General features: G+C 31.6%; 1 protein-coding gene across 1 annotated transcript in view; it reads right to left on the reverse strand.

Annotated features, from left to right (window-relative positions):
- COL11A1 (collagen type XI alpha 1 chain) overlaps positions 1 to 13,577 on the reverse strand; it is a 169,884-nt gene that overhangs the window by 53,369 nt on the left and 102,938 nt on the right. The window contains exons 40-41 of the mRNA XM_039869598.1: positions 13,474 to 13,563; positions 13,181 to 13,234 (exon numbers count right to left, since the gene is read on the reverse strand). Of these exons, the coding sequence (XP_039725532.1) occupies positions 13,181 to 13,234; positions 13,474 to 13,563 (144 nt within the window). The remainder of the gene's footprint in view (positions 1 to 13,180; positions 13,235 to 13,473; positions 13,564 to 13,577) is intronic.

Here is a 13,577-nt window from a genome sequence, read left to right on the forward strand (position 1 = left end):
ATTATAATTTATCACTTTCATAATTGAACTAAATATGAAATACTAAGAAATACAATTATTAGTTTTTCTTAATAATTAAGATGTTTTATATAACATCATCATTACAAAACTCATAAAATAAATGATTTATAAAAGCTGGAGAATGCAATACTCTAACATTTATTTTCTAATATTATACTTCTCATATTTTAGAAGTAATTTTATTATTCATTCTCTAAGGAAGACATCAATGAATCCAAGCGGTTATTTAATTCAAATTTTTAAAATTTAGCACCTACTCAATTTTATTAAAATATTAAATGATTACAAAGAATTACAAGAAAATTTACTACCTAATTTCCTGACAATATTTTTCTTGCTAAATTTACAAGGTACATAGAATACTTTTTATTTAGCCAGTTATTGGAATATTAAAACAATTAAAATGAATGGAGAGGATTTAGATTTGAGATTATAGGGAATAAATAAAGAGTAATACTAAAAAAAAGTGATTTTGTCTCTCATTTTCTTTGTTTTTGGACTAACTGAACCCCTGTTATAGTTTTTTTAATTATAGTTTACCTTAAACTTAGGATTAGAAATAATTATGAGAAACTTTACCAAAAATATGGTGAAAGAAGTCATGAAATTTGAACTTGATATAAACAAAAAGTGGTATTTTGGAGCTATAATAAATAAATATTTAAAAGCAAATCCAGTAATTGTTCCTCATATTACATAAGTAATCAAGTTGTGTGAAAATTAAATTTTTACAAATCCAAAAACTACAGAAGAAATAATTACAAAAGAAATTGCAGTATTTTTTACACAATTAACATATATCCCCTGTCAAACTGTTCTTTTAAATTTCATAATATTAAGATATTTTTATTAAAAAGAGTCCACCACAAGTGGTTTAAGTGTTAAACAGGTGGCAGTCTTTGGATGAATGATCCCAGAGGCCAGTGCAGAAGAGAAAAATAAAAGTAGTCTTCCGAGTGTCTTCCATTTAAGAAGTAAAGCCCAAGAGGTGAAAGATTTGTCTCTATTTATTAGAGAGAGGGAGGTCAGAGGAAAGGCTGCAGGAGGAGAAGGAGGACAGAGGCCGAGAGGGAGAGAGAGCTAGGGGCATTGAGAGAGAGAGAGACAGAGAGAGAGACAAAGACGAGGGGGAGAGAGAGAGAGAGAGATTGAGAGAGAGAGAGAGAGAGAGAGAAGAAGGAGGAGGAGAAGGAGGAGGCGGAGGAGGAGGAAGAGGAAGAGGAAGGGGAAGGAGATAGAGATAGAGGGAGGAGGAGGGGAACAGAACAAGGACTCTGAAATTGAGAGGAATGAGGAACGCAAAGGCGTTCCTTGAATTACAAAAAAGAGAGGAAGAAAAATTTCAGCAATGAAAACACTCTTTTCTCGGTAATATAAAAATGTCAACAGAAGACAATATAAAACGTGCCTAGGGTTCCTGTTTTATTCAGGTTAACACTAACATCCCTAAAGATAAGTCTCTAACACTGATTTATCGAGGATGTGTGCACACAAGGTGACTATATTACGCTTTTGTTTTAACACTGTACTTGTAAAATCTCAGAAAAGTATTACTACCCACTAGTGTTATCAAATCTAAACTAAGCATCCAATTTAAGTGCTGAGATATTTTATTTATAATTGATGATACCAAAATAAATTTTTATGTCAGGCCATCAAATCTTTCTCTTTAATCTTGTTTTAAATTTAAACTCCAACTGTTCAAAGACTACTGGAGGAGGCTATCACAGTAGACTCTGTTGAGGCTGACAGCTTTGAGGCTGGAATGACAAAATGGCAGATTTGCTAGAAAGCAGAAGAATATATTAAGAGAATTTCAATTATTGCGGCTACTAAACAATTATTGTGCTTAAGTACTTTGTATATGTAATATAATTTCCTTCCTATACGATTTCTTTATTTTTCAGGTAATGGCCATAAGGCTAGCTGATATATGCTCTAACCTGCACAAAGATTTTTCTCAAATTCTGAGTACTTCATAAATGGTAAAAAGCAAAAACAAAAACCCTGATTGTTTGTTCCACTGTACATTTGTGCTAAAATTTAATAAGTAGAAGAAATATAGGCATGTAAGACCACATCTACCAGACCAAGCTCATATTGGTTGAGCACTCACTAAAATGAAAAAACTTCAAAGAATGGATGGCAATGCTTATTGCCTTTGCCCAAATAGTCATACTCTGTCGTTCAAAAAGTTCATTTGAATTTTGCTATACAATTCGTTAGAATGTTTACAAGTTTATTGTTAATTTTCAACAACAATTAATTGTTTAAAAGTTAAATATTTCTTTCCTATCTGGAGAACTCTATAAAACAGTTTGGGTTATTGCATTTTTTTGAGAACATATTTATCCTTGATCTTCCCAGAAAAATATTCATAAAAACATACTCAGAATTTTTTTACTTTATATTTTAATATTGTAACGTGAAAATTATTTTCTCTTAAAATATATCTCTCATTGTCCCTCTAACACAATATGCCCATTTTTACCTCTGAATGTTTGCTCACACTTATTTCCTACTTTGAGAAATCTTTGATCTTGTCCCATACTATTTAAATCCTAGCCATTTTTTGGCCTAGGATAGCAACGACCTTTCCAAAAAGTCATATTATTATGAGAATTTAAAGCAAGAGACATTCTTTTAAATATTCCTTGCACATTCTACATAATATTCTAGGGTTCCTACCATTATTTTCTGGAGGAATTAATATAGCATTTGTCAAACTGAATTTTGTCTGTAAACAGCTCTGATTTCTTCATTAATATTTTCAAAGCATAAAATATTTAGTGTATGCACCAAATGATAATAAATAATAGTAATAAATATTAATAAGAACATTATAAAATTAGAGATATGCACTGGTCTTTTTATAGAGTATGTAGATATGATGGATATATTTAAAAATATAGGATTACTCATTTGTAGTGAATAAAAATTACCCTAATTTGTAGGGAAAAGACCATCAATTGAATGTATATTTTCCTTTGAAGTTGTGGTATAAAAATTAAGACAAATTTATATTTCCTTAATTGGATACATTATGACAGTCAGATACATGAAAATAACTCATGGGTTTTACTTAAGGAAAGAATGCTTATTAATTTTATAGTGAAGTACATTTAATATTTAATATTGATCAAGTAAATATTTTCATGTACATCAAGTAGAGAAGGAATGCTGATTTGAATCAATGATAATGTGTATATTTTATAGATATTATGTACTATTTTTTATTACAAAGCTTAATTTAACTATTATAATGTTTTTTTGGAGCGTTAATAAGATTAAATTTCAGATTGCCATCTTGCTTATGGAATTTGCATTAAAATTAACAATAAAAATCTATTACTTCTCCATAGTTAAAATACTGCTTATGATATTGTCACAGCTCATTAACTTTAAAACAGTGGCTGAAAACAAGAAGAGACTTTTTGGTTATATATTTATTTTCTAAAGTGCAGCTGCAAATTTCTTTCCCATTGGTTATTTCCAATATTCTGTAAGTCTAGATATTTTTAATAATAGCATGCTCTGCAATGATTTTATTTTATACATCTATAAATGAAAAGTGAAAATCTCTGATGATACTTATTAATTAAGCAAATGATATTACTAACTTGCAAATCTTATTAAAATATCTCCAGGCTGACTTTGAAGAAATTAACCTCTAGTCCCAACTGAATCTAGAGAATTCTTGTTAAAAAAAAAAAAAAAGAAAGAAAGAAAGAAAAAAAGAAAAAAAAATTAAACCCAAGCTTAAAAAGAGAACCCATTTACACATTCAACAAAAATATAGTGAGAATCTGAGTCTTGTGACACTGACTGGGAATACAAAATGTATAACGTACATATCAGCCCTTGAGAAACTCACATTACAAATGCATTTCTTTTCCCATCAAGGGTAGACATTTATAGTAATAGAAATTCTTGCATTGCTCTATAACTGGATATAGTAATGAGGGCTTTATAATTGTTAATTAATTAAATCTAAAACGAATATGTTTGGGTTTAAATATGGGTTAAATAAATAATGATAAGCTCCACAAAAGTAAGATTTTTGCTTTTTTTTTTTTTCTTAATTTTTTCCACTGATCTCCAGCAATTCGAGTAGTTACTGGCAAATTGCAGGCCCTAAGTAAATGTGTCGATTGTATGTGTGATCTTTTCCTTTCCGGAACTAGAACCACAAGCTTTGCCATCTCGAGCAAACTGGTTAACCTCCTTATGGATCATTTTTCTTACCATAAATAGTGTGTCTTCAGGATTTTGTAATGTTTAATGTGGTGGTACATCAAAAGTTCTCTGAAAAATGTCTGTCTTAAAGTATGAAAGTAATAGATGTTAGAGAACTGTACGTAAACATGTTTTATAAATAGATATACAATCTGAAATGATTGTAAGAGTGAAATTTCATAAAAAACTAAGATCCAGAAGGTTATATGGCATAAAGTCATACTATTAAAAGAAGGGTAGCGCTTTCCTCACAACAATATCTGTAATCCTAATTTAAACTGCTAGTTGAAAGTTTAAAAGGGGTCAAAGGTAAAAGGAATACAATTAAAAATAAAGTTCTCCAGCTTTTTACGTAATGGTCTTAGTGGTTGCATGTGATCATTGCCTATATCTAAGAAGGAAGAAAAAAGAAACCAATGAAGCAGTAAGCTTGAAATAGGTATACATTAACGGTGTAAAACAGAGGGATTCATATATTGGCCTTGACAAGTCACCAGTGACCTATGAGAGCAACTGGAATAACAACAGTAATTGGGACTATAGCTAAATGGTGATACATAAAAATATTTTGAGTATAAATTAATTAATTAAGTATAAATTGTTATTAAGTTAATTATTAAGTATAAATTGTCAACATTTAAAAATATGGTGGTAACAATTAAGCCATAGCAAGGTTAATAAGAAGAAACCTGTTTTATGATCATTATAATTCATGTAATTTAATAAGAAGAAACCTGTTTTCTTCTTATTAACCTTGCTATGGCTTAATTGTTACCAACCTTATTTACAAAAAAAACCCTCAAAAAACTATTTGTGTACTCATCTCTCTATAGCAATGATGACTATTTTACACATCAAAAATGCTTAACTAGAAAGAACAGAAAAGGGGGCTAAAAACTATAGAAATACCATTTTCCAAATTTGTGATTTATGTAGCAATGGACATGTGACAAAGTAAAAGTTTTCCAAATACAATAGTATGTGTTAAATTACATGAATTATAATGATCATAATATCAAAAAGTACTCTATTATTTTAATACTAAACATTAACCACTACAGGTCATTTGTTTTCAGCTGAAAGGTGGACATTTACCTGCTTTTAAAAGGGAGAAATTTACATTCATCTACTTAGTTACCTTTCTTTAACTTTATGTTAGCTTTATCCTCTTCTGCAACTCCTCTCCCTAAACCTGACTAGTAATGAAACCAGAAGCAGTAGCATCAGTTTCTGTTCTTAGAGCATCAAGAATAGTGGTTCTTTCCCTGACTCTTCACACAGAGGAGAACATCCAGATAAAAACTTTCATTGGATGTTTCATATTCCAAGGAGCATTTGTAAAGTAAATGAAATCAGTAAACAAAGAAACTATCTCCCAGAATTCAGTTAAAAGGCAGACCACTAGGGAGTATAGAAGCATAAGCACAAAAACATAAAATGTTCTTATGACCCAGAGCTATCCAAAAAAAAAAAAAAAAAGACTGTCCATTTCTTATTTTTTTTTAAATTTTATTTTATTATTAGTTTCAAGTATATAGTACACTGGTTAGACATTTATATAGTTTATAAAACGATCCCCCTAATTGCTCTTTCTCTCCTCTGGCTCTCCGCCTAGCCAACATATTAATATTAACTGCATTCCTTATGCCATGCTCCCCATCCCTGTGACCATCTATCAACTACTAATTTGTATTTCTTTAACCCTTCACCCAGTCTCCCAGTCTCCCACCCTCCTCCCCTCTAGCCATCACCAGATTGTCCTCTATATTTATGAGTCTATTTTTGATTAGTTTGTTCTTTTTATTTCTTAGATTCTGCATATAAGTGAAATCATATGGTATTTACCTTTCTCTGTCTGACTTATTTCACTCAACATAATAAGGCCTTTTGACTTTTATGGCAAAATTAGTATGAGGTAATTCCCACTGATCAGATAGCAAGTATTTGGATTAGATAAGCTAAAAATTCAGATAAAATATCAAGCATTACCAGAATTTAAAGCAAAAATCTGAATGATTAACTCAAAGTCCTACAATATCTTAATCTTTGGTCATCCATCACCATCACCAACTCTATACTTTGGTCATCCCTAGTTAGACATTATAATAGCCTGCTGAGATCTACCTGGGTTCCTGGGCTTCAGCAGAGCCCATTATAAAAAGCATAGCATATGACTGAATTAGGCAGTAGGTTAAATCCTTCTAAAAACTTGTCAACTCCCTTGTTTGAGAAATAAGTAAATGGCAGTGACAAGAAGGTTCTCTGGAATGAGATGTAGAAAAAAGTTAGAATTAATAGGAATTATGATAGAAAGTGTTTATAAACTCCTAAGAAAGAGACAACAACAGGAAGAAATTAACAAAACATAAAGAAGAAAATGGAATCATCGGGGAACAGTTATGAAACAGAAGTCGTAGGAAAAGGGGTAAAGACGAATGTATTGCATAATTGCAATAGATATTTATCTTTCAGCAGCCATGTGTCTGATGCCCTCTGATACACTTTCTCCATATTAAATCCCACTCCTCCCAGGGAAAAAAAAAAAGAAATGTGGTTGTAAGAATAGGGGTATTTTATTAAACACACTATTATATTTCTTTAATCGCCTCATTTTTAGAGAAATAACTGTTGGCAATGAGAGGATTTCCTATAAGAAAAAAATACACAGAGGAGAGATTATTTATTGAATAAGTTTTCTTTGATTTTGTTTTATAAAAATATAGGTCGTAGGAGCAACCTGAGAATTCGTTTGCATAATATGTTTGTCTATATTGTGTGTTTACATAAATATAAAACATGTACTCAGTTTACGTTCAACATGAGAAAAATGCTGCTCCTCTCTTGCGGTTTAGTCCCTTGTTGCTTTCTGCTTTGTGTCTGTGCATCAAGGCAGGCACTTAGTGAGTAAACCACCTGAGATCAGAAAACATGTCTGTGCTTTGACTGGTGTCTATTACCAGCTCTTGGATACAACATCATGCATACAGTAAACACTTGCTTTCTGCCAGACTTTAAAAGCCCAGAGTCACAGCACCCTGTTGGAATAATTTTGTTTGTCTTAAGTGGGAGCATTAAAAAATATTTCTCAATGTACAGTCAATCCTAGTTGCAAAGGCTTTAGAAACTATGACAGTTCATCAGTTCTTTGCTAAAATGATTTAAATAGTGATGACCACTTCGAGACTATATTTAGCATTCAAAAAACTTGTTTTTCATAAATAAAACTGATTATTTACAGGTCCAACTCCAACATAATTCCTCTACGCAAAAATTATTTTTCTTACCTGTCTTCTTTGTTCTATATTTTATTTTTATTTGTTTTTTTTTCTATCTTTTAAAATATCATTTATTATTTGTTATTTTCTCTACTTCGTAACTGTCTTCCTCAGTAAACTATAATCTCTTTGCAGGAAATGTTCATTTAATAAATATGTATAATTTCAGTTTAATAGATTAGTATATTTGGATATTTATTTAATTATAGTTTTTCCACAAGAAAAGACTTATAGCAGCTTACAGTGAAGATACAAGATATAAGAGAATATAAGAAATTAAGAAAAAAAGATAAACAAGAAACATTTTATTGGCATAAAATAGAACCAACAATATTAGGAATCTAAAAATAATAAACTGTAGGCCAGAGTTTTTCTCAACTGCAGGCTATGATCCACTGGTGGGTTAAAAAGTCGATTTAATGGGTCTTGTCTAGCATTTAAAATATTAACTAGAATAAAATATAATAGGTTGTATTCAAAAAGTTACAGTCATAAAGTAAAGAATTATCTTCTCTATTGTGTCTCAATTTTGATTCCATGATTTCTGTAAGCCAAAGCAAAAAGAAAAATCTAATTTTCATAATTTATGAAAATATAAACCAGATAAATGATCAAGAAATTACGAATATTTCTCAAGCTGTGATTAGAAAGGGATTTCTTCTGAAAATATTTATAACGAGGGCCCTGCATAAAGCGATCTCCCGTGTCCTCAAACAGGACCTTTGGTTGATGCAACTCTACACATGATAGTTGGTCTAAACATAAGCCAATGGCGTCACAGTTAGACTTAGCAGAATTCAGTAAACTCACTTCTATAGGATGTTATAGCAACATGATACAAATAGTCCGGTCTATGTTTCTGACCAAATGGATTATAAAGAGAATATATGTCAAAGGATTCAACCTCTTCATTTGTTTAAGCAGTTAAACTTTGATTCATTCAAATTAAGCAACTGTTACAAAGAACACATATAGGAATATTAAAGCCCAGTGAACTGTAATATTAGCTCCTCTGATTCTCTTCTTTTTGACATAATTGTTCACAGGAGTAGAGAAGGATCAAGAGGACTTGGAAAAATGAAACAAAAGAGGGGTTGGGAGAGAACATAATTAAGCAGATATTTACAGTGTGAGAGATATACAAATCTGAAAATGAATCTATGTAATGTGCTATTAAGAAATTTTGTCTTCAAAGTGCTATATACTTGGGCAAGTTGTTTATCTTTTCTAAGCCTCAGATCTCTTGCCTTTAAAAATGGAATGATAATATCTACCTGGTCAGATTGCAAAAATCAAATAAGGTAACGCTTATAAAGTTCCTAGCATTAAGAACTGAAAGAATAAACACTTTTAATGTTATCTTATTTTCTATTTCCTTTACTATTCACATTTTTTATTCACATTCTTTTCTCCTGAGAATTCATTGCTTTAATATCTTCTCCTTCATGTGAATAACTGCAAAATCTCCATCCCTTTCTACTCCCGTGAATCACAGTCGTTCACTTACCATCATTTAGTCAATATCCCAAAGGTAATGTTAATATGAGACTGACATCAACTCAGACTGATCTGTCATGGAATCAAGGAATTCTGTAGGATATTCTTATGCCTTTATCCGTTATGACTTACAATTTCATTCTCTCTCACCAATTGGCCAATTATTTCCCCCTGATATTTCGACATCATCTTTTTGATTAACATTGCAAAATAGAACCTGTTATCTTTCTTGACAAAGCAGTCACTGCTCCTGATTCTTTGTTTGTAATATCAATTTCAAGGTAACCCATAGCAAGTCTTGCACCTCAAAAAATAAAGATTAACATGAAGAAATTTTCTGGATAAGTTACCATTTACATCCAGAAACTCAACAGGTTTTGTTGTTCTCATTGTTGTTTTGTTTGTTTTACACTTAGTCATTTAAAGTTTTGCAAAACCGAATTTCACATGAATGTAAGTGCTTTAAAGGAAGTAAATCGAGGCTTGTTTAGCACCTTTTATGGAGAAATCACCATGAACCTCTTCACTATATTTACAGCAATTACAGCAATAGTGTAAGGAACTAAAAAATGTGGATTTTTATCTTTCTTTTTAGTAGTTCCTCTTCCATCAACTTGAAGAATTTTAATTGGTTGATGCCTGGGTATGTAAATTTATTTAATTGGATATATAAATGTATTATAAGAATAAGTGTTAATTCCAAATAAATGAACTCACAGTGGGCATCTGTGGAGCGTTTCTAATAACAAAATATGAAGGCCTTTTAAAAATCTTTTGTGACTGCTAAGAGGTTTTGGATTGTCCTGGGAGTGTTTTGTTTTTGTTGTGGTTCCTCTCCAGGTAAATTTGCTCCAGGCATGGAAGGCTTCACTAAGCTGTCATTCCCACAAGGACACAAGCTTGAAGTCATCGTTCAGTTTTCATTTCTCCTCACTGTCCATATCCAATCTAAGTAATACATTCTATTATCCTGCCTTCCCCAGGTTCAGTACGTCTGCACTGTCCAACCACTTCTCACTGCCCTAGTCATTGGCTCACTTGTATATTTTGACATTGATCACTGAACTTTTATGCTCATCGAGTCTCTGTCATCTGTGTTAACATATTACACACTAATGATGATTTTTTCTTAAAGCTTTATTTAAATATTTTGCTCTAAAAAATCATTTGACTTTTTTTACTCCTCTTGCTCCACAGCTCATTGCCATTTTAGAGCTTCAATAGTCATATACCATATTAAATAAGTGCTTTATCATCGTATTATGTAAATACGTAGCAGAGTATGTGGGTCCTAGCAAGAATTCATTGAACTTTAGTCCTTCTTCCAAGGCGCTCCACTTTGGTTGGACTGGTTATTCCCTAAATAGCTTATCCCTTTCCTAATATCATTTTCTTGATCTTAAATGATTTTATAATCTTCTGCCTTCTGTGAAGCCAAGTTCAAGGGCTACCTCCTTTATGATCTTACTGCTGACTTTTCATCTCTTCCCCTGCCCTTGCATAATTAACATTTATTGTTTGTGTGTCATTAGTCATTTAATCACTGACTGTTTTATAGTACTGTTTAATATTTGGTGTGATCCTTTTCAAAATTGTTTACATTATGTTAAGTCTCTTAAAGGGATATCCTCCATGGAGCTTAATTGTATACAGGGAAATAAGTCGTAATTGCCAAATAAACCGTCATTAAACCAAATAAGTAAACAACATATCAGATTTTTATATTATATTTAGTATGCTATTCTATATATATGTAACTGGGTAATTGTTGATTAATATCCTGTTAGAGTGCATCTTTTGGGCATGTTATACACTATAAATATATTCATTTCAACTGTTTCAAAGACCTGAGGTAGTGTTGTTTGCTTGGGACCTAAAAATAGTTTTAAACATTTGATCATTATAGTCATGATTCAGGATTCACAGATGCAATAACCATTAACCTTGCAAGAAATATCTAAAATAAGATCACTTTAGAATCTGAAGAACTGGTTAAAAGGTTGTGCTGTACTAAAAATTTGAAGATTCTATGCTCAAATAAGAATTTTTGTCTTTCGACTGTCATTCCTGCTAGTAGTACCACCACTATTTTATGAGGATATCTTAAAATGTTCTACATAATTTTATGTTTTATGAATATAGAAGGTCAAATACAGTTACTGAAATGTCTTATTTGTATTAAAATTTTTTTTACCAGATATCCATACCCACTTTAATCACTGTAATATGACATTTGTATAATCTGCATATTAAATACAATGTTAATCTGCCAAAGGTTATATTGTTGTGTTTGCAGTATTAGTTATGCTGTATACACTCTTCTCCAATATTGGCCTTTATGATAATTCAAATAGGTAGCTATGGAATGATCACTGTGGCAGGTACTGTGCTGTGAATGCAACCAAAATAATACAGGGAACTCAGCCTAGTTAGAGAGACAACCAATCATATTACAATATAGTTTCTAAAATACAAATCACAACTAAGCACTGAAGGTGAAGCAATTTCACTAATAAATGAAATGAAGGCAAGCTGTCCAAAGACAACTTTATAGAGATTTAACATTTAAGCCTGATCTCTATGAATAAATAGAGTTTTTGTCAGGTAGAAAAAGAAAAAATGAAGTTTCCTAGAAGAAGGGAAAAAAATATAAAGTATTCTCCCTGCAATGTATGAAAGAGCATGGTAGTTTGAGAAGCAAGAAGTTCAATGCATTAGATTGGGTAGAATTACAGGGTAGGCATTAGTGAAAAAAAATAGACTTGTGGTGTTAGGATCAAATATTAAAGATAACTTGTTGGTCATGATAAAGAGTTTGGTTTTTGAAGGCAGAGTAGGACTATGAGATATGTATAAGCAGATAAATGGCATAGCTGAAAATGTATATGAAAGCCTAATTCTAGAATCAGTGGGCAAAACTGACTGAAGAGGGTAAGCAAATGGAATTAGGGAGATGTGTTAAGATACTACTAAGCAAAGAGAGAAAGGAAAGAGTCCAAAAAAGATGGTGATCACGGAAATGAAGAAAAGAGGATGAATCAAAGAAACACTTTGAAGGTGGTATTAATGACTTCAACATGTTGTACAAGAAAGTTGAGAGACAATTTAAGACAAAGTTCAGCTTTTTAGATTGGTGAAATAAAACAAAAAATGAGAAGAAGCTACTAAAATTGGCTCTTGGGCTGTTATTAGTAACCTTTCAGAGTACAGATAAGAAAAAGGTGAATTTAAGGGTAAAAGTGAAGGTTGTATTTGATTGCTTTCTTAGAGATTGATATGAATCTCAAAAAAAAAGCTGAGGCAAAAATCTGATATTTCTCATTTGCTAATTTTTTCACAAGGTTACATTAAACGAATAAAGCAATCTGGATAATATATAAATAAATAAAGCAGTAATTGGAAAGAGAAGAACAAATAGCATATGATTTCATTTATATGTAGAATCTAAAAACAAAATAATTGAACAAACAAAACAGAAACAAACTCATAGATTCATAGAACTGATGGTTGCCAGATGGGAGGGAGTTTTGGGGGGCTGGGGGAAAAAGGTGAAATAATTAAGAAGTACGAATTCGTAGTTGCATAATAATCACGGGGATGTAAAGTACAGCTTAGGTAATACAGTCAATAATAGTGTCACAAATATATATGGTATTAGATGGGTACAAGACTTATTGGGAGATCACTTTTTAAGTTATATAAATGTCTAACCACTATGATGTACATCTGAAACTAATAATATTGAATGCCAACTGTAATTGAAAATTTAAAAATATGCATATATAAATAAATGAATATATAACTTTCATACTTATGTGATTTTTTAAAATAAGCATTTATATAATTCAAGTCTCATCAAGTACTCAGAATCAGAAAAATTAAGATTTATTTTTTGGGGTATTGTATGAGGCAATTTACATCCTTTTACATCCTGACAGCGGCGGTGGAGTAAATATTTTCAATCGCCTAAACTCTTCTGTTTCTGCACTCATTAGTACGTGCAATTAGTAGAAACCAGGCATTGACTAACTTGATTGACATGTGTTTATTTTCTCTTCCACACACTGTGGGATCACAGCATGAGAATAATGAAAGAAGAGCTGTAATTTGCAACCATGTATAGCATGGCTATTTATTATAATCATACTTACAACTGGACCTGGTGGGCCCTGGGGACCTTCTCCTCCTTTCAGTCCAGGTGCGCCCTGGGAAAAGTGAAAAGGCAAAGAAAATGAATTGATGTGAATTGAATATAAATAGGAGGAAATGTGTAATTGATAAAATGAGGATGTTAGGAAGTATTTCTAGACATAAATACACATTGCTATAGGATTTTGATAATCAATGATATGGTTGCATATTTCTCCTTAATAACTCATGAACATTTATTTAGTTAACTAATAAGCAGTTTCATTCACATGTTTTATTTATATGTTGACTATACCTGAGCTCCAGGAAGTCCTCTTTCACCTGGGAAACCACGGAGTCCTGCTGGTCCATCTTTCCCTGAGACACCTTGAGGACCTGGGTCGCCCTAAGGAATATAAC

The sequence above is a fragment of the Pteropus medius genome, unplaced genomic scaffold (assembly GCF_902729225.1).
Source record: "Pteropus medius unplaced genomic scaffold, Ma_sr-lr_union100, whole genome shotgun sequence".
In the NCBI taxonomy this organism is placed as follows: Eukaryota; Metazoa; Chordata; class Mammalia; order Chiroptera; family Pteropodidae; genus Pteropus; species Pteropus medius.